Raw genomic sequence first — 25,968 nt, forward strand, 5'->3', positions numbered from 1 at the left:
CAACTTTTTAAAAAATTGCAGATGTACAAGTACGTTTTTCACACCACATGCTGTGGCCTCGACCAGCAGGTCATAAACAGTGTGTGACAATACCACGGCCTCCACAGCTGCAGACCAGAGTCTTAAATCTGCACTCCCAACAAAGAGCTGACGTCCCATTGTACTCACATTGTTCTGCAGTCCACTGCTCACTCCATCCATGACTGATCTCAGCCATTTGGACTCCCTAAACTCTAATAATGGCTTTCTTTTTGGCTTTCTCAATAAAAAAGGATGCCATATGCTTCAGTTGCGCGCCTGTGTCGTGTCCACCGAAAATAGACGGTCTACAAGCTCACAATGTGTCCCGCTGTTACACAATGTGAGCTTGTAGATCGGCTATTTTGTGTGTGTGTGTGTGTGTGTAGGTATGAGCTCCCAGGTGCACTGGTATGTTGGGTTTGTGTGTGGAAGCATTTTATAGCTTCAACAGCCTGTTAGAAAAGCAGAGCTTTAAACAACAGTATACTGTATCTATCGTCTTTGTCGGGTGGAAACCTCATACAGTATGTCCAAAACTCTTACATCTCATGATTCAAATTCTAAAGTAGCAGATCTACAGTAGGAGCTCAAAACGCGAGCTTGTGGATTTGCTATATTTTGATGCTGTTGTGTTCTAAGCTTGTAGGATCTGCTATTTTTCAAATATGTTTATAACTTGTGAAATGGGATGTTCTCCACTAGAACTTTCAGTTTTGGGGTTAGGGACCCTCCGGACATTACACTAGTATGTCACAGGATCTTACCCCCAATCCAACCCTTGATGCTGAATGCCAAGCAGGGAGGCTCTGGGTCCTGTTTTTATAGTCTTTGGTATGACCTTGCCGGGAATCGAACCCCGACCTCCCAGTCTCAGGGGAAACACTTTGACCACAGGACCACTGAACTGGTTGGTTTTTCAGAAAACAAACACTATATTGTAATGGCACAATGTAAGTGCTGCTGTTCTGATGTTCCTCCGAAACTCAAACCAAAGTTCTGAAAGTCACAGTCAGGGTCACACAGATCTGCTCCCTATTGTCAACAAACACCCGGTGGACGCGTGGACATCACACGCGTACACGCACGCACGCACACAGAGCGAGCTGTCCCTATTGTCACCAACACACTGTGGACTTCCACGCGAGCATGCACATACACGCACGCACTCACGCACGCACGCACGCGCGCGCGCACACACACACACACACACACACACACACACACACACACACACACACACACACACACACACACACACACACACACACAGTGAGACAGACACTTTAGTGTCTGATGTTGAACTGTGCGTTTCCAGACACGGCCATCTGCTGTGTTCCCTAGCTGTCATAGTGGCAGAACATAAATTAACGGGACGTTTCAACTTTCAAATCAGTTTGGGGTCATTTTAACGTCTACTCTGGCTATTGTGGTTACCAATACTTCTGCACTTTTACTCAGATACAACTTTTCGGTTTATTGTTTAATTTATTACTATCACTTTTCTCAGTCGCCTAGACCTAGACTCATTTCAGTCATTTGGATTCCATAGAAGCCAGCATGTCTTTATTATGGAAGCATCTTGCAGATTCTTGCACCGCGAAAATAGCCAATCTACAAGCTATAAGCTACAAGCTTATAGCTACAAGCTCGCAATGCGTCTGTGATGCATTGATTGAGAGCTTGTAGGTGGTCTGTTTTCGGTTTATTATTTCAAGATCAGAGCTTCCATAAAATAAATTAATTGTGACCGTCAGGTCGCAGTTAGTATGAAAACGTCCAGCTCATGTTCGTCCGTCACGCCAATACACAACATTTCATTACCTATAGACTTTAGTTCCTCCCTCTCATAGTTCCTCCCTCCCATTCCATCCTTGAAGGCAGGGTCACAAAAAGTTGTAGATAACACATTTGGTGTAACACTCACTCACATGGGTCTGTGGCACATCGGTGATTGGCTGTTTCAAAGGCTTTTCATCGGCTTTAACACGCTGTTTAACAGAATGTTACTCAGTCAGTTGCTGTTTTATAGTAAGATATTACTAGTAAGATGCCTAAAGGGCGAGGTCACGCCATGTCTTGGCCATCTGGCCAGTGATGTATATCGGACCAGTTACCCATATGGAGACCCCTGGTACCCATATGGAGATCCATGTACTGTATATGGAGATATGCTGTGAGAGAGCACAAACATGCTTACTCAGTTATTTGTTATGTGAAAGTCCTATGATGTCTGACATCATACCCTTTTATGCCCATACATCCCTCACCCAGTTTACCTTGTCTCTCCCCCCCCCCCCCCCTTCTGCCTCCCCCCCCCCCCCCTCTCAGTCTCACAAAGGCTAAAGACGTCACCCTGTTGATGACATCACGCTGGCTGACAGACAGACAGACAGACAGACAGACAGACAGACAGACAGACAGACAGACAGACAGACAGAGATATGGATAATGTATAAGATATATATGGGAGAACAACGGGCATCGGCTTCATGGATTGGACAAACTTTCCATGATGTTTGTGCTTCTGTACCTATATAAGTGGTCAAACACACACAGTACAACTGCATTCCTTTACAGAGTTAGTCCACGTTGATCCACAGTTCTGCTGGTGAGTGAAATGATGCATTGGACCGTTCATCTCAATGAAACAACACATACACAATGTCGTCCAGCAGCTGTTGCCGTGGGAAACGAGCTGTACTCCTTTGGATGGGACAGTGATCCTCAGTTTGTTGTCCATGTCTTCAACACAGTGTCTTTATGCTGGTGGAAGTTTCCACCGGAGACAACTGGAAGTCTCCATGAGGTTCCCCCTGTGAATTGGGGCCACACAGCTGTGTTGATAGAGGATATGATCTACATCTGGGGAGGATTTGTGGATTACAAGTACTGCAACATGCTTTATGCATTTGATGTCGACATCCACAGATGGTCAAAGCCGAGGATATCTGGGACTGTTCCAGAGGCGAGGTACAACCACTCAGCCTGTGCCATGGGGAAGGTCATGTATATACATGGAGGATGGATAAAGAATGAATACACTAATGACACCTGCAAGTTGGACACCACCAAAATGGTCTGGTCTTTCATTAAGACCAGTGGCACTCCACCACCTTCTTCATGGTGGCACTCTGCTTACATCATCGAGACAAAGATGTTTATATCTGGGGGCTGGACGTTTCAGTGCTACGGCTACAACAGTGTTTTTGATACAGAAACCAACTGCTGGTTGAGCACGCCTTCTGCACAACTTCCAGAAGGATGCTACGGTCATTCAGCCTTTGCCTACAAAGGAGAGCTGTACATATTTGGTGGACGAAACCACAAGGACCAGAATGTCAATGAGCTGTGGAAATTAAATCCACAGACCTTCACCTGGAAGAGGATTGAGCTCAAGGGGAAAGGCCCGTGTTCAGGGTTGTGTTGGATGTCCTGTTGCATGCTGGGAGATTGTGTCATTGTTTTTGGAGGATATGGCAAACCCCTTGTACATGTTAGACCTAAGTCCTAGTCTCAAGACGCTATGCAAGCTAGCTGTTATGGGGTACAATTTGGAGCAACGGGAACTGCCACATAACATCAGGTGGGAACTGGCAGCCATGACTACCAACAGCAAAACAAATACACATTGAAAACAACAACAGACTAGAACTGCACTCTGTCGAGGTGCCAACTTGTGCGCAAGCAGAATGGTCTTCAAAAAAGGGGGACATCAGCACAGGCTGACCACCTTCATGCCACGCCCCATCGATGAAAACAAAAAGTATTCCATAAATACTGAGTGCATAAATTAACATAACCTTTCTGAAGTTTGACATTTCTGTATTATAAATCCTTCTTTTGAGTGGTCGTGTGGAATATTCTAATATTTTGAGATGTGGATTTTTATTTTATTTTCATGAGCTGTATGCCATAGGAATCCAAATTTTAACAAAAAAAGCTTTTGAATATTTCACTGCATGCACAATGAACCTAAAACATATGAAAGTTTAAAAACTTTAAAAACTATTTTATGAGATGGATGCATAGATTTTACTATGCCTGTGTGTGTGCGCATCTGTGTCTATGCCATGCGCCCATAGACAATCAGAGAGGGGCAAAGGGTGACGTCATAACATTGAGGCATATCCAAGGGCCACGCACCCTGTAGACAATAGGGCTTCCGGTGTGTGTCAAAATTCCTAGCGGAAGTGCTGCGGTTAACGGAAGTTACGTCATGCGATGCGGGTCTGTTTACATTCCCCAGCGAAAAAACTAAAATAGATTGTAGCTCTTAACTCACTCTGAATAGGTGTAACATTGCTTGAATCAATGTTTTTGTTTGTATATTGTTTATTGCGAGCGTAACCGACGGAGCAGGAGACGCAGACCAGCTTTTTTTTGTGCAGGGAATACGTTTGCAGGAACACCGCACTGTGAAAAAAATACAGCTTCCGGGAAAATTCAGCCCCCCCTCCCAGAACGTCTTCTGCCTTCTATTGTCACCAGGCTTTTCTCTTCGCAGATGAGTAAGCCTGGCTACGCGAGGCTAAGGGCCACGAGAGGGGTTGTCTAATTATGCCCATAGCCAATCAGAACGGGCATATGTCCGTTTCACGTGACATCATGATATCTTATTGAAAAATCGCACCCGTGCGAAGTGAGCGGTGCAAATATATTTAGGGAGATACATTGTGGACAATTTTCAAGCCTTGTTTTTCTTTAAATAATCATATATGCTTTGTGTGTCTTCAATCAAATGGCCGTGATCAATCAATAGCTGTTCTAACCATGAATTCGCCGAATTCAACATGAGCAGTTTAGTATTCACAATCGCCAAGTCAGCATTTATCAGCATCGTCAAGCTAGCATTCACAATCACTAGGTTAATAATTAATATTCACAATATACATCATCAATATAAACCAATTCCATTCAATCATTTACATGATGTCATTTCTACATCACAATAGATGATATATAGGAAACATGATCAGACTTCCAACAATTAGGAAGTCTCCATAATAGGGTTAAGGTTAGGGTTAGGGTTAGGGTCAGAAGACAGTGTTGTTAAAGAGGTGGTGCCACAGTTTTGTACTAGTATAATACCTGATGATCGTATTTTAGGGGGAGTGAAATCATGGCACTTCATCTTTAAACCAGTATCGGTTTGAAATTTAGTGCACTGCTAACAGCCAGTTAGCCAGCAAGAGGAGCCTCGGGCAAAGTCTCTGCCAGAAAGAGACCAGAAGGCAGGGGATGGGATAGACGGTGCGTGGCCTGCCTGGCGGAGGACTGTCAGCTAGGTCCCGAGATCTAACTAGGAGCTTTTGAGGGGGGGCTATTGGTCCGTGCACGTGCACTGCTGGCTCACCTGCTCCAAGGAACCTGACCCACAAATGGCCACCCTGGCAAAGTTGGTACATACGCCAAATAACGGTTCTGCTGAGCTCGTGGCTCTCCAGAGGGACCAGGGTGAGGAGAAGAAATGTTTCCTCCCGGTGGCGTTCCCCATCAGCCACCCAATGAGCCACTTCCAGGTGTGGCGTGGCTACCAGGAGGAGACAGACCTGAGAGCGGCAGAGAAGCGATACGGCACCAACCGCGCTGAGATGATTGTGCCTGATTTTCTGGAGCTCTTCAGGAAGAGAGCCACCGCCCCCTTCTTTGTGTTCCAGGTGTTCTGTGTGGGGCTGTGGTGTCTAGATGAGTACTGGTACTACAGTGTGTTCACACTCTTCATGCTGGTGGTGTTTGAGGCCTCGCTGGTCCAGCAGCAAATGAGGAACATGTCTGAGATCCGCCGCATTGACCATAAGGACCATAAGCTGGATTTTGCCATGTCTACATACCGGTACCTAAAGATTAGAATACATGAGGATAGTGCATTCTAATGACCCTGAAAGGTCATGTTCAGATACTTTGAAGACAAAGTCATTCGAAAAGACAAGTCTGGCATGTGGCAGAGTGTTATTTCTGTTGGGACGATATTTGATGTCTTCTTGCAAAATGATGGCTGAGAAGCCCAAGACCAAAGAGCATGACGAGCAGCTGGAATGTCATGCACAGTTTCTATTGCTTTACTTGACAATGACAAAAGGATCTGTAGAGTTGCAGACAAAGACTTTCCCACATCTGCTGTGGAGTGGTTCTAGACATCTTGCAAACATTCTCTCTGTCACTCAATGCTGACATCCGCAAGGATCTGCCAAACATGACATTATTATAGGTATCACCTTCATGATCACTGTCCCAGTTTAGCCAGAAGGCCGGCAAGATGAGAGACCGATTGTACAAAATTCAACAGTAGTTGCAGATCCAAAGAGGAGAAGGAGGTTCTACTGTATTTTCGCTCCCATGAAGTGTCCAGGATATGGGGTTGGTTAGGCGTGGTAAAGCTCGTACTTCGATCTACATGATAATCATAAGCTGTTTATTTATATTATTATTTTTTATATTATTCCCCCTATCGTTAAATCGGTCCACGAAGCCGAGGTCCTAGGGCTGGTGTACACGACAAATTTCCAAACCCCGCTGTGTGTTCCCTGGGGGCGTGAAAAATAAGGGGGTGGGCTCTACATGTCCTCTGGGACCCCATCTACGTATGGACACCACTTGTTCGCCCATCCGTCTTACGGATGCTTTTTTATTCCATTTTATTTGTTTTAGGGTCCTATCTTGCAGTTCAAGCCTATTTCCACAGGGTGGCAGGCTACTTTCCCAACCTACTGGAGGTGAACATGCAGGGGCGTCAATTGGGTATGGCAAGCTATGGCAGCTGCCATACCTTGGCTACAGGGGGGAAATAATTAAATGTACTTTTCATCGTGCCTGTTGCTAAGGTATGGCAACATGATTGGTGTCTTGCAAGACACCAGTCATGTTGCCATACCTTAGCCTTTCCTGAACTGACGCCGCTGTGAACATGTGTACACAGCCAGCATATTACTCAATGCCAAACTTTGCACACACACTCCTTGCCTGCCAATCCACAACCTCCACCCCTCCAGGGACCCCCAGGGCTTATCTCCCGATTAGGACACTTTCCAGCATAGTGACATGCAGAACAAACTGTCCATATAGTATGGTTTACATAAAAGTCAGTTGTCTTTCACACACACACACACACACACACACACACACACACACACACACACACACACACACACACACACACACACACACACACATATATATATATATACACATATATATATATATATATATATATATATATATATATATATATATATATATATATATATATATTTCATTTATTTATTTCATAAATATTTTTCATCACAATTGGGTTTGTGGGGAGCCATCCCTGCTTCAAGCTGTCACAGCACGGCACCAACACTTCAAACTAGTTAAAAAACCCAATACAGCAGATCTACAAGCACCTCACAGATCTACAAGCACCTCGCACATGCCAGGGACAGAGTAGGTTGGCCTGCATAAGCCTTGCTGTCAACACACTATACTACACCACTCAGGCCACCAAGCCAGGTGTGGTCAATTAGTGCCTTCTTTTGATCAGTGGCTTCTGCTTGATGAGTGGCACCAGTCTGTCTTTGTTCCCTGGTCAGTCAAGTTCACTGGGAGAGAATGTTTCAGATCAGTGCAAGTGTATTTGTTTTCCATTTGGACTTACTGTGTTTTGTTGGTACAGTATGCGTGCGACTAACTAATATTTCTGATAATTCCAATTTGTTTGTTGTTTAATTAGCCGGATTGTGAATGCCCTGCATTTTTCTTTCATCTTTAGAACCACACGTGTGTAACAAAACAGAGTGGTGATCATTTGGTGTGGGTGAAGAGAAGAAAAACATTTCATTAAAGGAGTAGTTCACCCCCAAAGTGACTTTTTTTCTATTGAACTCAAGTCTCCATGGCGTGAGTAATACATTGAAAAAATAAGTCATTTTGGGGGTGAACTACTCCTTGAATGTCAGTTTTGTGGTGTTTTGATTGGACACCCTGAGGATATTGCCAGATAGACAGACAGACAGACAGACAGACAGACAGACAGACAGAGAATTGTAGGCCTTGCATTTATTTGACTTGGTTCCAACAGATGGCGAAAATAGCTAATCTTCAAGCTCACAATGCCTCACTGTTTGGACAAAGAGTTGAGGCGTTACATTTTGTAAAACACGGCCTTGTGAAAATAGCAGATCTACATGCTCACAACACCTCACAACGCAGGGCGGCGTGAGCATGTAGATCTGATATTTTCACAATTTCTGCCCCTAATATTTAATTTATCATTTTAAAAGTATTAAAAAGTCCTTAAATTGTCTCTTTAGAAATGTGCAGATAGCCTCTGTATACTGTTGAGTGGAAAAACAATGTTTCACATTAAGCTAAACATTTGGGACCACCCAAGATCATTTGGAGACCCCTCTAGGGGTCCCATAGTTGAACCACTGACTTATAAGGGGAGTATGGAGACCCCTCTAGGGGTCCCATAGTTGAACCACTGACTTATAAGGGGAGTATATGAGGCTGGATCCGTCTGGAACACTGCACTAGGCTCTCGCCAGCTCTGTAGCTCTCCACACTTGAACAGTTGTGTCCTTAAATTCAATTATAATAATTAACCCCTGTATATACGGGCAATAGTTTTACATGACTTTGTGTACACAGCCAATAGTTTTACATGAACATGTCTAGGCTTTAGTACTGTACTGCCTCGTATAGCCCAACAGAGCCCAGCACAGAACAGCACAGCCCACCAGAGCCCAATACAGCCCCCCAGAGCCCAACAGAGTCCAGCAAACCTAAGTCCAGCCCAGCCGAGTAGGAGTATAGACCGGGGAAAGGGGGTAGTTAGATGACTCCACCAGGCCATTACTGTCCAGATCTGGCTTGAATAGGCCAGACTAGGGTAGACAGGACTGCACCAGACAACACCAGGCTGCTCCAGCCTGGTGGGACACTCAGAGACTTTGTAAACGCCTGTGTACATTTCCCATAGATTCTATGGAACTTGAACACTTGCTCCTGCCCTTCGTGTACACAATCTGTGCCGTGTCCCCTCAGAGGGACATTGTGGGCCCCCCGACCTCACTTTGAGAACCGGCCATGGACCACTTGATAAGCCCACAGTGTCCCTCTGAGGGTCCCCCGACCTCACTTTGAGAACCGACCATGGACCACTTGATAAGCCCACAGTGTCCCTCTGAGGGTTCATGTAAAACTACTGGTGACTTTGTACACGCCTGTGTACATTTCCCATAGATTCTATGGGACTTGAACACTTGCTCCTGCCCTTCGTGTACACGGTCTGTGCCGTGTCCCCTCAGAGGGACACTGTGGGCCCCCGACCTCACTTTGAGAACCGACCATGGACCACTTGATAAGCCCACAGTGTCCCTTTGAGGGTTCATGTAAAACTACTGGTGACTTTGTACACGCCTGTGTACATTTCCCATAGATTCTATGGGACTTGAACACTTGCTCCTGCCCTTCGTGTACACGGTCTGTGCCGTGTCCCCTCAGAGGGACACTGTGGGCCCCCGACCTCACTTTGAGAACCGACCATGGACCACTTGATAAGCCCACAGTGTCCCTCTGAGGGTCCCCCGACCTCACTTTGAGGACCGACCATGGACCACTTGATAAGCCCACAGTGTCCCTCTGAGGGTCCCCGACCTCACTTTGAGAACCGACCATGGACCACTTGATAAGCCCACAGTGTCCCTCTGAGGGTTCATGTAAAACTACTGGTGACTTTGTACACGCCTGTGTACATTTCCCATAGATTCTATGGGACTTGAACACTTGCTCCTGCCCTTTGTGTACACGGTATGTGCCGTGTCCCCTCAGAGGGACACTGTGGGCCCCCCGACCTCACTTTGAGAACCGGCCATGGACCACTTGATAAGCCCACAGTGTCCCTCTGAGGGTTCATGTAAAACTTAAAACTAATGCCCGTGTACACAGTGGTTAATCGCATGTGCAAGGATCTACAGAGCTGGCTGGAGCAGCCTGGTGGAGTCTGGTGCAGTCCTGTCTACCCTGGTCTGGCCTATTCAAGCCAGATCTGGACAGTAATGGCCTGGTGGAGTCATCTAACTACCCCCTTTCCCCGGTCTATACTCCTACTCGGCAGGACTGGGCTGGACTTAGGTTTGCTGGACTCTGTTGGGCTCTGGGGGGCTGTATTGGGCTCTGGTGGGCTGTGCTGTTCTGTGCTGGGCTCTGTTGGGCTATACGAGGCAGTACAGTACTAAAGCCTAGACATGTTCATGTAAAACTATTGGCCGTGTACACAAAGTCATGTAAAATTATTGCCTGTGTACACAGTGGCTTTTTCCTTGACCTTTCGAGTTAGGAGTGTCGTAGAGACACGAGACCGGGTTTGTTGGATTCAGCGTCAAAAAGTAAGTCAGAATAAGTGTCTTTTATCCGAAAGAATGTGTAATCGTGTTGGTGGCGTGCAAATTTCGTATCTTTTTCGCAATCATAAAGGGTTCAAAGTGTCGGAGAGACACAAAACCCATTCCATCGGATCAGGCATCCTTCAAATATGAAAAGTGTTTCCTGCGTAAAACAAACAGATTTTTTTAGATTTTTTTATTGATTTTAAGGACAAAAATCCGGGTTTCGGTGTCTTTTTCGCAATCGTAAAGGGTTCAAAGTGTCGGAGAGACACGAAACCCATTCCATCAGATCGGGCATGCTTCAAATATGAAACGTGTGTCCTGCCTGAAACAAAACATATTCTTTTGATTTTTTTATTCATTTTAAGGACAAAGGGCCTGTTTTGACGCCTAAAACGACCCTTTTCCTTGACCTTTCGAGTTAGGAGTGCCGTGTACACAGGATCTACAGAGCTGGCTGGAGCATGGAGCAGCCTGGTGGAGTCTGGTGCAGTCATCTAACTACCCCCCTTCCCTGGTCTATACTCCTATTGGGCAGGACTGGGCTGGACTTAGGTTTGCTGGAGTCTATTGGGCTCTGGTAGGCTGTATTGGGCTCTGGTGGGCCGTGTTGTGCTGTGATGGGCTCTGTTGGGCTACACGAGACAGTACAGTACTAAAGCCTGAACATGTTCATGTAAAACTATTGGCTGTGTACACAAAGTCATGTAAAACTATTGCCTGTATATACAGGGGTTAATTATTATAATTGAATTTAAGGACACAACTGTTCAAGTGTGGAGAGCTACAGAGCTGGCGAGAGCCTAGTGCAGTGTTCCAGACGGATCCAGCCTCATATACTCCCCTTATAAGTCAGTGGTTCAACTATGGGACCCCTAGAGGGGTCTCCATACTCCCCTTATAAGTCAGTGGTTCAACTATGGGACCCCTAGAGGGGTCTCCAAATGATCTTGGGTGGTCCCAAATGTTTAGCTTAATGTGAAACATTGTTTTTCCACTCAACAGTATACAGAGGCTATCTGCACATTTCTAAAGAGACAATTTAAGGACTTTTTAATACTTTTAAAATGATAAATTAAATATTAGGGGCAGAAATTGTGAAAATATCAGATCTACATGCTCACGCCGCCCTGCGTTGTGAGGTGTTGTGAGCATGTAGATCTGCTATTTTCACAAGGCCGTGTTTTACAAAATGTAACGCCTCAACTCTTTGTCCAAACAGTGAGGCATTGTGAGCTTGAAGATTAGCTATTTTCGCCATCTGTTGGAACCAAGTCAAATAAATGCAAGGCCTACAATTCTCTGTCTGTCTGTCTGTCTGTCTGTCTATCTGGCAATATCCTCAGGGTGTCCAATCAAAACACCACAAAACTGACATTCAAGGAGTAGTTCACCCCCAAAATGACTTATTTTTTCAATGTATTACTCACGCCATGGAGACTTGAGTTCAATAGAAAAAAAGTCACTTTGGGGGTGAACTACTCCTTTAATGAAATGTTTTTCTTCTCTTCACCCACACCAAATGATCACCACTCTGTTTTGTTACACACGTGTGGTTCTAAAGATGAAAGAAAAATGCAGGGCATTCACAATCCGGCTAATTAAACAACAAACAAATTGGAATTATCAGAAATATTAGTTAGTCGCACGCATACTGTACCAACAAAACACAGTAAGTCCAAATGGAAAACAAATACACTTGCACTGATCTGAAACATTCTCTCCCAGTGAACTTGACTGACCAGGGAACAAAGACAGACTGGTGCCACTCATCAAGCAGAAGCCACTGATCAAAAGAAGGCACTAATTGACCACACCTGGCTTGGTGGCCTGAGTGGTGTAGTATAGTGTGTTGACAGCAAGGCTTATGCAGGCCAACCTACTCTGTCCCTGGCATGTGCGAGGTGCTTGTAGATCTGTGAGGTGCTTGTAGATCTGCTGTATTGGGTATTAGTTTGAAGTGTTGGTACCATGCTGTGACAGCTTGAAGCAGGGATGGCTCCCCACAAACCCAATTGTGATGAAAAATATTTATGAAATAAATAAATGAAATATATATATATATATATATATATATATATATATATATGTGTGTGTGTGTGTGTGTGTGTGTGTGTGTGTGTGTGTGTGTGTGTGTGTGTGTGAAAGACAACTGACTTTTATGTAAACCATACTATATGGACAGTTTGTTCTGCATGTCACTATGCTGGAAAGTGTCCTAATCGGGAGATAAGCCCTGGGGGTCCCTGGAGGGGTGGAGGTTGTGGATTGGCAGGCAAGGAGTGTGTGTGCAAAGTTTGGCATTGAGTAATATGCTGGCTGTGTACACATGTTCACAGCGGCGTCAGTTCAGGAAAGGCTAAGGTATGGCAACATGACTGGTGTCTTGCAAGACACCAATCATGTTGCCATACCTTAGCAACAGGCACGATGAAAAGTACATTTAATTATTTCCCCCCTGTAGCCAAGGTATGGATAAGCCCACAGTGTCCCTCTGAGGGTCCCCCGACCTCACTTTGAGAACCGACCATGGACCACTTGATAAACCCACAGTGTCCCTCTGAGGGTCCCCCAACCTCACTTTGAGAACCACCACGGACCACTTGATAAGCCCACAGTGTCCCTCTGAGGGTCCCCCGACCTCACTTTGAGAACCGACCACGGACCACTTGATAAGCCCACAGTGTCCCTCTGAGGGTCCCCTGACCTCACTTTGAGAACCGACCACGGACCACTTGATAAGCTCACAGTGTCCCTCTGAGGGTCCCCCGACCTCACTTTGAGAACCGACCACGGACCACTTGATAAGCCCACAGTGTCCCTCTGAGGGTCCCCCGACCTCACTTTGAGAACCGACCATGGACCACTTGATAAGCCCACAGTGTCCCTCTGAGGGTCCCCCGACCTCACTTTGAGAACCACCACGGACCACTTGTTAAGCCCACAGTGTCCCTCTGAGGGTTCATGTAAAACTACTGGTCGTGGACACCACCTAGGGCCTGTGTACATATGGCTCTCTGCTGCCCCCCATTAAGAAACTATAGACGGCACAGACCGTGTACACGAAGGGCAGGAGCAAGTGGTCAAGTCCCATAGAATCTATGGGAAATGTACGAAGTCGTGTACAAAGTCACCGGTTGGTCCACGAGCCATAGTTTTTTCCATTGTAGCTCCCTACAGTGTACACGAATATGATTATTCCCATTATTATCATTATTATTACCCTTATTATTATTATTATTATTATATTCTTTGAATTTCAAAATTGTCTTGAGCTGGATATCTCTATAATACATGAAAACTGACTCCTGTCCTGTCCTGTCCTGATCTAATACAATTTTGAAATTCAAGGTTAGCACCGCTCAATCATTTTTTATGACGTATTTAGGCGTCCTAAATGCGTTCTAAATCAGAGTTAACCAATCGGGTGCCTATGTGACTATGCCATCATGGACAGATCAACAGAATTGAAGTGTTTCATTGGTCTAGCGAACTCATGTCATCATCATTTGTGACATCATGGTTTTGGTAAAAAAGCGGTCTATAGGAGCGGTTAGCACCGCTCAAAAACACAGTGTTTCAAAACTCGCACATTAGGATTTTAGTTTGCTTTAAACCAAGGGTCTTCAACAGGTGGTCCGGGACCCTTTATATTAACCACTTGAACCTTAGTGTCCATATTCTGAGAACTTTAGCCAAAAATAGAAGATCTACAAGCTCACAACGCCTCATGCTGCGAGGCGTTGTGAGCTTGTAGATCGGCTATTTTCGGCAAAGAGGTTTGGTGTAGAGGGGAAAAAGAGCACACTATGTACAGAGTGAAAGTTCAAGTTTATTAAGTACTGACGGTTCAAGTGGTAAAAAAAAAAAGAAAAAACACAAATTAACATGAATCCAAAATACACTGATGATTGTGCTGTCAAACAAACTATGCCTATATGGAATCTCTGAGAAGGTTGTGGGGGTCCCTGCTTCATCCCTCTCTCCACTAAGGGGTCCTCGGCCTGAAGACGTTAAAGACCCCTGCTTTTAATCCATCCTTATAATCTTTCCGCTTTCCCCTCTTTCTCCCCTCCAGGACCCTGCCTACGCTGCCTTCCTATTCGACAAGCTACAGCGCGGCCCGACCCCCCGCGGTGCCGCCCGCCACCAGCACGCCCCGCCCCCTTCTGCCGCCGACGCCCGATGCGAGGCGTGCGGGACGTCCCTCCGCCAGCTGAGACGCCTGGTGCTCCGCGAGGCCCTGGGGACCGGCTGCCACGGGACAGAGACAGGGACAGGGACAGAGACAGGGACAGAGAGGGGGACAAGGGGACACAGTACCAGGGTGATGCCGGACCACGGGTGGCCCCGGGGGGCCCCGCGGCCCGACTGGGAGAGAGACACGCTGGGCTGGACGAGAACGTCTGACCAGGTGAAGGATATAGATTCGATTCAATTCAATTCAATTCAATTCAATTCAATTCAATTCAATTCAATTCAATTCAATTCCATTTCATTGATTTGATTTTGGTACAAGAAATAATAGAGTAATCACAATATAACGTAAACCCAGGGTATAAACACTAAGTTGTAATAAAAAGATCACTTCAATTAACTCTGCAGTATTGTTTTTTTCTTGATATTAAAACAATTGATGAATAGCTCTTTATTTAGCTCTTTAACAGTGTTAAATAGCTCTATATTGTGATAGTAATCATGAATATAGAGTGTTTGTTCAGTAACAGTGTTAAATAGCTCTATATTGTGATAGTAATTGAGTCTTTGTTCAGTAACAGTGTTAAATAGCTCTATATTATCATTGCTATAGAGTGTTTGTTCAGTAACAGTGTTAAATATCTCTATATTGTGACAGTAATCATTGCTATAGAGTGTTTGTTCAGTAACAGTGTTAAATAGCTCTATATTGTGATAGTAATCATTGCTATAGAGTGTTTGTTCAGTAACAGTGTTAAATAGCTCTTTATTGTGATAGTAATCAATGCTATGGAGTGTTTGTTCAGTAACAGTGTTAAATAGCTCTATATTGTGATAGTAATCATTGCTATAGAGTGTTTGTTCCGTAACAGAGTTAAATAGCTCTATATTGTGATAGTAATCATTGCTATAGAGTGTTTGTTCAGTAACAGTGTTAAATAGCTCTATATTATCATTGCTATAGAGTGTTTGTTCAGTAACAGTGTTAAATATCTATATATTGTGACAGTAATCATTGCTATAGAGTGTTTGTTCAGTAACAGTGTTAAATAGCTCTATATTGTGATAGTAATCATTGCTATAGAGTGTTTGTTCAGTAACAGTGTTAAATAGCTCTATATTGTGATAGTAATCAATGCTATAGAGTGTTTGTTCAGTAACAGTGTTAAATAGCTCTATATTGTGATAGTAATCATTGCTATAGAGTGTTTGTTCCGTAACAGAGTTAAATAGCTCTATATTGTGATAGTAATCATTGCTATAGAGTGTTTGTTCAGTAACAGTGTTAAATAGCTCTATATTGTGATAGTAATCATTGCTATAGAGTATTTTGTTCAGTAACAGTGTTAAATAGCTCTATATTGTGATAGTAATCATTGCTGTAGAGTGTTTGTTCAGTAACAGTGTTAAATAGCTCTATATTGTGATAGTAATCATTGCTGTAGAGTGTTTGTTCAGTAACAGGGGTCTCCCTGTCTCTACAGCTCTATTATAAATCAGAATGCATTTTCAGGTCGGGATACCAGTTTGATCCAATCAGGAGAGAGAACTCACTGTGTGGTATTTATGGTCTGTCTGCTCTATCCAGCTGCCGTCTAAGCGCGCCCAGAGGTGGCAGGGGGAGGAGTTTGAGCCTGGCTGGGGTGGAGTCCACAGCACCTACCTGGGTGGGGGCGGGGCTACGTGCACGCCCCTCCCCCCCGACCCACACCTGTACCTGGAGGGGGTGTGGAGAGTATCCCAGAGCCACACCCCCCAGTACCAGACAACTATGGTAAGTACCAACTATTCACCATATTCCTGGCCCCGCCCCCCAGCTTCCTGTTCATATCCTGAAAGAGGCGGAGGCTGAAAAAGCTGGCCTGAAAAACATTATTTGGTTTCTTGTTGTCCTTGCATTAAAGTGTCAGTAGTTGGCGTTCTAGGCTCTGGGCTCTGTATGTATGTTGGTTGCCATGTCTGCTTATAATAAGCAATGTGTGTCAAAATAGTATAGTTGCTTATTGGGCTTACTTTCTAATCTTTTTTTTAAACCAGTGTTCCCAAATCTTTTCATATAAAGGACCGCAGATTAACATATTTGTCCACAGTCGCAGACCCCCATCTGAAAATATGTGGTGCCAGGGACCTCCACACAGATTTATGTTGTTGAAATGTTTAAAAAATATTCAAAATATTTTTTCCCCTCAATATTTTTTAAATAGTAAATATACAAGCTCATAATGTGTCATAATGTGACACATTGTGAGCTTGCTGATCTGCTATTTTCAAATGTAAATGTAAAGTAGTATAGCCTAGTTGCTTCTGTTGGGCTTATTTCTTTGGCAAAATCTTGGCAAAAAAATTATTGAATACACAAACATAATCCTATTATTTATTTATTTTTTGCACTGTGTAAACCAAACTGGGAAATACGGCAGTCCAAGTTAACACACACTGTGAAGGTCCAAAGGTTTGCGAAGCAGGCCTTGACATCAGTGTGGGTTCCTGTAGTTAAGCCATGATGTAGATAGCAGGCGAGATAGCAGTGCAAATACAAAGGGGAGTGAACTGCAATGGCGCGTGCACAAATCGACATTGCTACACGACAGTTTGTATTGTAGTTGAGGTCAGACCAGGACTCTGATTGATATCCTGAACGCCACCATGTGGAGGAGTGGCTTTGTGTGTCCCGTGCGTTCAGGATTGAGGATTGGTCAAGCTTCACATGACAATTTGGCCCTCCAGATAAAATCATTCATTCATTCAGAATTCACAAAAATATAGAACTAAAGCACATAGAAAGTATAGATCTAGAACACAGAATGTATAGATCTAGAACACCGATTTCATAGCTCTAGAACACATAGAATAAAAATTCACCGCTTCACTTCGAACCGAGGTTTGATTTTTATATTTTAAATGGTAAGATATAATAATATCTAATAATTGTTGTCTTGCTTTTTAGCCATATACGGTAAAAAAGTGATTTTGGCAGGAGATTCTGACGTCATCGGACGATTATCTGTAGACCAGCTTTGAGAGCTGGTGAAAAAAGGGAATTAATCTTAGAAATCTGCAAAGATCTGTAACCATGTCGTCGGTGCAGCAGAAGCTCTTGTCGTCAGAGCCCCTGAGCCCCCCAGGAACAATTAACCCATTTAGGCCTAGAATTATGTAATGCTTTAACTCAGGGGTCGGCAACTTTGATAATGGAGAGGGCCACTATATTTCCACATCCACTCCAGAGGGCCACAATGCATACACAAGTGAAAATCTGAAAAAAATAGCCGATCTACAAGCTCAAAACGCGTCGCGATGCGACGCGTTTTGAGCTTGTAGATCAGCTATTTTTGCTATTTTTGAATTGGAATCTGGGATTATTTTTAGGTATTTTAATTGGATTCCTAAGAAGTAACATTTTTATTAAATTTCTTATGCCAACTTTTCAAACTTAAATTCAAATACATTGGACATAACAAAAGACTTGTGCTAAGTGATTAAGCTACTAATATGGACTGATGTAATTAAAGTGAGTCATGTTTGCATGGTTGGAATTGTAACAGCTGAAATAAATAATATATATCAGTATTCCAAAATTAACCTGCGGGCCGCATTAACCCTGCAAGGCCCAGCATTGCTTTTTGGCAACATTTTTTAAATCATTTTTAAAAAAATGTTATAATTAGTTAGTGAAGGTGGGGGACGCATGTGGCCCCCGGTCCGCCAGTTGCCCATGTAATGCTTTAACTATTGAAAAATAGTAGGTATACAAGCTCACAGCGTGGCACCGAGTGCAATAACTCCATTGGATGGATTCCATTTTGCGGAGAAGTTAGGTTTTGTTGCACGTACGAGGTTTTCCCACCCGACCGCCGTGCCGCGAAGAGAAGGCGTTTTACACTGGCCTCTCTGAGGTCCTCATTACCACCCATCATGCAGCTGTCTGTCGGCACCGCCTATAGACATATACCGTACATACGTGTGTGTGTGTGTGTGTGTGTGTGTGTGTGTGTGTGTGTGTGTGTGTGTGTGTGTGTGTGTGTGTGTGTGTGTGTGTGTGTGTGTGTGTGTGTGTGTGTGTGAGTGTGCACGCGTGTGTGTGCGTGTGTGGCTGTCACCGGCTGTAATGTGAGGTATTGCAAGTGGAAACGCATTTGTATGCAGTTGTTAACTCTGAGAGTTGCACCACACACATACAGTAGACTCGCACTCACACACACACAAACACGCAGTGCTGGGAAAAAAAGTACTCACGTACTCAAGTAAAAGTATCAATACTGCAATATAGAAATACTCTTTTAGGCTGCACCCACACCAAAGTATACCTATGAGAGTGGAATCCGCATTCCGCCGATTTCAATGAGAATGGAGCGGTTTCATGCCAGTAGAGGATTTCTGCAAAAAAAAAAAAAACGCTCCATTCTCCAATGCATTGGCGGAATGGGGATTCCACCCTCATAGGTGCAGCTTTCCACGAAAAAAGTCCGGAATTCAAAACGTATAAAGGTATGACATCAAAATGTACTTAAAGTTCCAAAAGTAAAAGTACAAAATGTTTGAAAATAGCAGATCTACAGGACCATTCACGTTGTGAGCTTGTAACATTGTGGTTTATGCATGTTTTACAATATTTTGATTTATATCTGCAAAGTAACGAGTAACTAAAGCTTCCAAATAAATGTAGTGTAGTTAAATATTTGGATCTGAGATGTAGTGAGGTAGAAGAAAATTGGAAATACTCAAGTACAAACACCTAAAATTCTATCTATCTATCTATCTATCTATCTATCTATCGACTACAGTATATCCACATTTTAGAGCATTTTGTGTAAGTGTCTGTTCATTCTTGGCTGTGTGTGTGTGTGTGTGTGTGTGTGTGTGTGTGTGTGTGTGTGTGTGTGTGTGTGTGTGTGTGTGTGTGTGTGTGTGTGTGTGTGTGTGTGTGTGTGTGTGTGTGTGTGTGTGTGTGTGTGTGCGTGCGTGCGTGCGTGCGTGCGTGCGTGCGTGCGTGCGTGCGTGCGTGCGTGCGTGCGTGCGTGCGTGCGTGCGTGCGTGCGTGTGTGTGTGTGAAAGCATGCGCGTGCGCGTGTGTGCATGTGCGCGTGCTGCAGTTAGAGCGAGGTTAAACGTCTCTTGCAACGTTCCCATGTGTCGATCAGACCACAGTTGTTCACAGAACTATGTAAATGCATGTAAATGTGTGTTTTCACAGGGAGATGCAGCCTCCACACAGCTCAAACAGCACAACAACACACTCCACATGCTGATGGTTGCACTTATTAATGCAACACACTGTCTATCTGCACTGTCGGGAAGAAAACTCTTATCTCCCGATTCTCACAGTTTCTTTTTTTCTTTTTTTTTTTTTGTAAATTAATGCCCTACTTGATCATCTACAAGCATCACATAATATGATCACCTTTTATGGGACCGTCAGGTCGCTTACACAAACTTTAGAAGGCAATCGTAGCCAATCAAGAGGGAATATGCTGTGCGTGATTTTAGGGCAAAATCTGTAGGAGCAGTGTCCAAAAATGCGTTTAGCAAGAATCGGCCTCATGGTGGCGCTAGATGAGGGCCATGTGAGAAATCAGGTTGTGGTTTGCCAGCCAAGGAGTGTGTGTGCATAGTTTGGCATGGACAGGGGCAACAGTGGCGAAGATATGAGTAGGGACAAAAGTGTGATGTGACGGCAGCCGGTGGAGTTCTTCATATAGTAACTTAGGACCTGACGTTTGCAACAAGTAGCTGATCCATCCTCGAAACGTGGCAGATCTGCTACTGTCGATACTTTTCCATTCCACATTAAATTGAAAATAAAATACAATGCAGTCAGTCCAAGATATTAAATGAAAGTAAAAAATACATTTCACCCTTTCATTTTAGATTCCAAAATCTATCCCATGTCACAACATTCACTCTTCCCAGCATATCATCGTTGTCGGGTGGAAACCTTGTATGTCCAAAACCTTCCTTTTTTTAATTCTTAAAACGATTTAAAATAGTGAAAAATAGCAGATCTACGAGCACACGCCTCGCGGTGCGAGGCGTTGTGTGCTCGTAGATCTGCTATCTTCACTACTTTTGTGCAACACTTTTGTGTGATGAAGTAGGACTATAATTAAAATAAAAAATAAATAAAAAACACACACATTTGAAACTTGGAGATACGAGGTTTCTGCCCAACAGTGACGATATATAGTCATAACAGTTTTTGACATAAAAGGTTTCCGCGATATACCACATTCTATGCTGATGTTATGCTCATTAATGCAAACACACACTGTTTATATGGGACTTTTAAGCCGTGACATCATTTTGTAGTCAGACCTCCAAACAGATTTATTGTCAATATCTGTCCCTCGCTATTTCAACAGATCCAAGACAAAAATAACGACTAAAGTATAATTCTACCACTTTCAACAACAAAGAGAAGACAAATGTGTAAATAGTACAATAGTAAAAAGATTCGCTTTTTTTGGGGCCAAAAGTTCTCCTCTGCCTACAAAATGATGTCAGACTTAACAGCCCCATAGAGGCTCGGCTAGACATCCTGTTATACAGGCTGCACTCAAGTCAAGGTGTTTCACGTTGAATTACTTTTTAGTCATTGATCTGATGATATTATTCAAGGCAAATGAATATAGAGGGCCTCCGAAGGTAGTATGGCTGATGGGGTTGGTAACCCATTCCCAACCTGTCTATTTATTTTCTCTTCACTAAAGAGCTGGAGAGACTGAGGGGGAGACTTGTGCTACTGAGCAAACGCTCCATAGCCATGATTACTATAAGAATATAAAGCTATTTAACACTGTTACTGAACAAACACTCTATAGCAAGGATTACTATCACAGTATAGAGCTATTTAACACTCTTACTGAACAAACACTCTATAGCAATGATTACTATCACAGTATAGAGCTATTTAACACTCTTACTGAACAAACACTCTATAGCAATGATTACTATCAGAATATAAAGCTATTTACCACTTAATTCAACACAAACAAAGGCATAACATTTATTACTTCACACGGAAAATAGAAGATCTACAAGCTAACACAATATGCTGTGAGCTTGTCGATCTTCTAATTCCCGGCGGTGATGCGATTTGTTGTAGATGGGAACAAGTTGCGGGCCAAGTGATAGACCATCTGGGTCCCCCGGTCAACAAGGAATAAAGGTATCTAAGTGGTTAAAGGTATAACAGAATGAACACATGCTCTGTGATATAATGTCCACCCATCCATCCATCTTCATCCGCTTAACCGTTTGTTTTATATTTATCATTTTAAAAATTATTTAAACTAGTGAAAACAGCCGATCTACAAGCACACAACGCCTCGCACCCTGAGGCGTTGTGTGCTTGTAGAACTGCTGTTTTCACTACTTTTGTGCAAGGGCCTTGTATGATGAAGCAGGGCTTTGCTTTGCGAAAAAATATATCAGTTTGAAACTTGGAGATACGAGGTTTCTGCCCGACAGTGACGATGTACTTTGTTGGCCGCCCAGCCCCCAAAATGGAACGAACATTTTATTTTAAATTTTTTCCCAATGGCCGGCCTGGACCTGCCGGGAATGAACCGGCCGTTCGGGAGTTGTCCCTCTTTTCCCAATGGCCAGCACGTCCCTGTTTCTAAGTGGTTAAAGGTATAACAGAATGAACACGTGCTCTGTGACATAATGTCCACCCATCCGTCCATCCTCATCCGCTTACACGGAGTGGGGTCGCGGGGGCAACGGCTCCAGCAGAGAGCTCAAGACTTCCGTTTCCTGGGCCCTCATTAGCTGCTTCACATTGAGACATGGAGATCCCACCGTGATCCAAGGCCTCGTATTGGGACATCCCACGGTGTTCCAATGCCGGCGCGGAGAGATAATCCACACCCCCATCTGCTCCTTGGTCTGCCCGTGGCCCGCTCGCAGCGGGACCTGCTTCTCAAACCTTTTCATGTCAAGGACCCCCCAATTTAACCTATTTAGAACGGGTACACGTTATAGTGTATTATTATTTTATGCTTTAACTATTGAAAAACAGCAGATATACAAGCTCACAGCGCGGCACGAGTGCCAGGCTGCGAGCTTGTAGATCTGCTATTTTTGAATAATCGTGAAAATTAGAATTTTGACCCGATTCTGTAAGTGTCTTTTGAATCCTTCTAAGGTTTTTTTTGGAAAAACCTATGTTTCTATGTCAGAAATCTGGCCAGCCATCGTCAAAGAAAAGGTCCTTTTCACTTAACTGGAGCTCAGTTAGTCTGTTCTTGAGAGACTACTGTGTCAGTGGTTCTCAAATCTTTTCATGTGAAGGACCCCCAAAATGATATGCATTTGGCCACGGACCCACATCTCAAAAAATGTAGTTCCAGGGACCACCCAGAAGCAAAATTTGAGTTACAAACGTTCGCTTTAAAAATACATATATTCAAAGATTTGCACACATTTTCACGGCTTTTTCAAAAATAGCAGATCTGCAAGCTCGCAGCGCGGCACTCGGTGCCGCGCTGTGAGCTTGTATATCTGCTATTTTTCACAGGTTAAAGCATTCAATAATTCTAGGCCTAAATGGGTTAATATGTACGTGTATGCATGCGTGCCGCTATTAATCGTTCCAAAGATTAACAAAAGGAGTAAGGGGTGACTCTGTCTATGCTGCCACCGCCCCCCAAGCTCTGGAGCAACCTGCCTCTCCCCATCCGATCTGCCCTGTCCATTGAGTCTTTCAGATCCTTATACTAAAACCCCTCCTTATCTCTTTGGCTTTTAATTGCACTTGATACTCTAATGTGCTTTAATGTATAATATCGAAGTTGTTGGGTGAAAAACTTGTATGTCCAAAACCGTTTGTTTTGTATTTATGTTTTGACCACCACAACTAGCTCCTTTCCAAGTAAAGGAGCAGAGACTCTCCCCGCTCTTTGATTGTACAGTACAGTATGTGTACAATAGATCAGTGGTTTTCAAAGTGGGTGACGGGGCACCCTGGGGTGCCGCGACGGCAGTCCAGGGGTGCCGCGAGATAATTTGATAATATTTGGAATTTATTTGGATACTTGAAAATATATTTAGTATTATTTTAAACTTGAAGTAATTTTCAGTTCTAACCAAAATGGCTATTATCTCAACGTTTTCTTCACAACATAATCACTAAAATATCGTCACTTTAAGGCAGAAACCTTGTATCTCCAAGTTTCAAATGTGTACGTCTTTTGGTAAAGCAAAGCCCTGCTTCATCATACAAGACTGTCGCACAAACTAGTGAAAACAGCCGATCTACAAGCACACAACGCCTCGCATTGCTTGTAGATCTGCTGTTTTCACTAGTTTAGTACATTTTTTAGATGATAAATAGAAATCGAAACGTTTTGGACATACAAGGTTTCCACCTGACAACGACGATATGATATAAATATAAGGTGCTGTGAGTGAAAATTATAATGTAGGGGTGCCTCGGATTAAAACAAATATTTATGGGGTGCCCTGAGACAAAAAAAGTTTGGGAACCCCTGCAATAGATGAATGGAGTCATGTGTTGCAGTGTCAGGTGGTTGTGTTATTGTACAGTATGTTTACTGTAGTTGAATGGAGTCATGTGTTGCAGTGTCAGGTGGTGTAGATGAATGGAGTGATGGGTTGCAGTGTCATGTGGTTGTGTTATTGTACAGTATGTATACTGTACATGAATGGAGTCGTGTGTTGCAGTGTCAGGTGGTTGTGTTATTGTACAGTATGTATACTGTAGAATGAATGGAGTCATGTGTTGCACTGTCAGGTGGTTGTGTTATTGTACAGTATGTATACTGTACATGAATGGAGTCATGTGTTGCAGTGTCAGGTGGTTGTGTTATTGTACAGTATGTTTACTGTAGTTGAATGGAGTCATGTGTTGCAGTGTCAGGTGGTGTAGATGAATGGAGTGATGTGTTGCACTGTCAGGTGGTTGTGTTATTGTACAGTATGTATACTGTACATGAATGGAGTCGTGTGTTGCAGTGTCAGGTGGTTGTGGCTGTAGAACAGGTGGTGTTGCTGTGAGCACATTATTCTGCTTTGGTGACCCACCGACCCGGCTGCTCCGAACAGGCACGTGCACACATAGTCACCAAAGGGGGCTTGAGCCCCTGCCCTTTTATCCGTCTGTTTAAAGTGCCCTCTCCAGACCATGAATACAGTTTTTACTATGGTGAAAGAAATGCAAATGCCCCCCTTTCCATATGCCATACCCGAAGGCACCATTCAAGAGAATTGCCTTGTCCAAACTCTCTGACATCACGCTGATGTCAGGGTAACCACATTAACAGAATCCCTTTCAAGTCCTTATATAGAGATCCCTGATGTCATCAATATTAAGCCCCATATCTATCAGGACTTAATATGGGAATGCCCATTTATGGAGGAAGACAGCCCCTATCTGTGTGGCTGGTTCTACAGACAGGGATCTCCATATATGGGCATAAAAGGGATTGTATGATGTCTGATGTCATAGACGTCATAGTACTTTCACATAACAAATAACCGAGTAAGCATGTTTGGGGTCTCACAGCATTATCTCCATATACAGTACATGGATCTCCATATATGGGTACCAGCCTGGTACCCATATATGGAGACCCCTGGTACTACCAGGGGTCTCCATATATGGTTAACTGGTCCGATATACATCACTGGCCAGACGGCCAAGACATGGCACGACCTAAGGGCGAGGTCGCGTGTCACCCTTAGGCGTCTTACTGGTGCTTAGTTCAGTGTGATTTCACGCACCGAAAATAGCCGATCTCCAAGCTCACAACGCGTCGCAGTGCAGCGCGTTGTGAGCTCGGAGGTCGGCTATTTTTGATATTTCCACCAAAAGGCCCTTTTAGAAATGTCATCCCCTGCCTCTCCAACATTCTCTGCACGTCCTTGGCTCTGATGCTTCTCCTACACATCACTGTGGTTACCAACCTTTTCTTCTTCTCCTAAGAACCCCTCGCTTACTGAGCCAAAAGCTCAGACCACCCCCCCCTCCCTCACGCCCCATACAGCGAATAGCGAAGATCTACAAGCTCACGATGCATGGCAATGCAATGTGTTTGTGAGCTTGTAGATCGGGTTGTTTTAGCTATTTTGTATAATGAGTACTTATACTTTTGCACTTTAAGTATATTTTGATGCCAATACTTTTGTGCTTTTAACTCAAGTAAATTCTGAATATAGGACTTTCACTTATAAGTTGCTTAAGTAAAAAACAAACAAAAAGAACACACATCAGTGTGAAGTGAGCGGTGCTCATTTCACCATGCAGCAAAAGGATTAGGCTTTGTCCTCTTACCAGTTCCACCTGTAAGTGCCCTTTCAGAGCGGTTTTAAAGGAGGGTAGGGATTTAGGCTACAATCCTTTAAGGCCCAGTATATGTTACAC

At 43.8% G+C, this 25,968-nt stretch overlaps 1 protein-coding gene across 2 annotated transcripts in view; it reads left to right on the forward strand.

Annotated features, from left to right (window-relative positions):
• Positions 1 to 25,968, forward strand: part of LOC308301359 (kinesin-like protein KIF26A) — a 161,463-nt gene that overhangs the window by 35,273 nt on the left and 100,222 nt on the right. For both annotated transcript variants that reach the window (XM_080745321.1, XM_080745320.1), the window contains exons 2-3: positions 14,467 to 14,802; positions 16,174 to 16,359. In XM_080745321.1, coding sequence (XP_080601447.1) covers positions 14,467 to 14,802; positions 16,174 to 16,359 — 522 coding nt within the window. The remainder of the gene's footprint in view (positions 1 to 14,466; positions 14,803 to 16,173; positions 16,360 to 25,968) is intronic.

Source organism: Nannobrachium achirus (genome assembly GCF_963921795.1).
Source record: "Nannobrachium achirus genome assembly, chromosome: 16".
NCBI classification, from domain to species: domain Eukaryota; kingdom Metazoa; phylum Chordata; class Actinopteri; order Myctophiformes; family Myctophidae; genus Nannobrachium; species Nannobrachium achirus.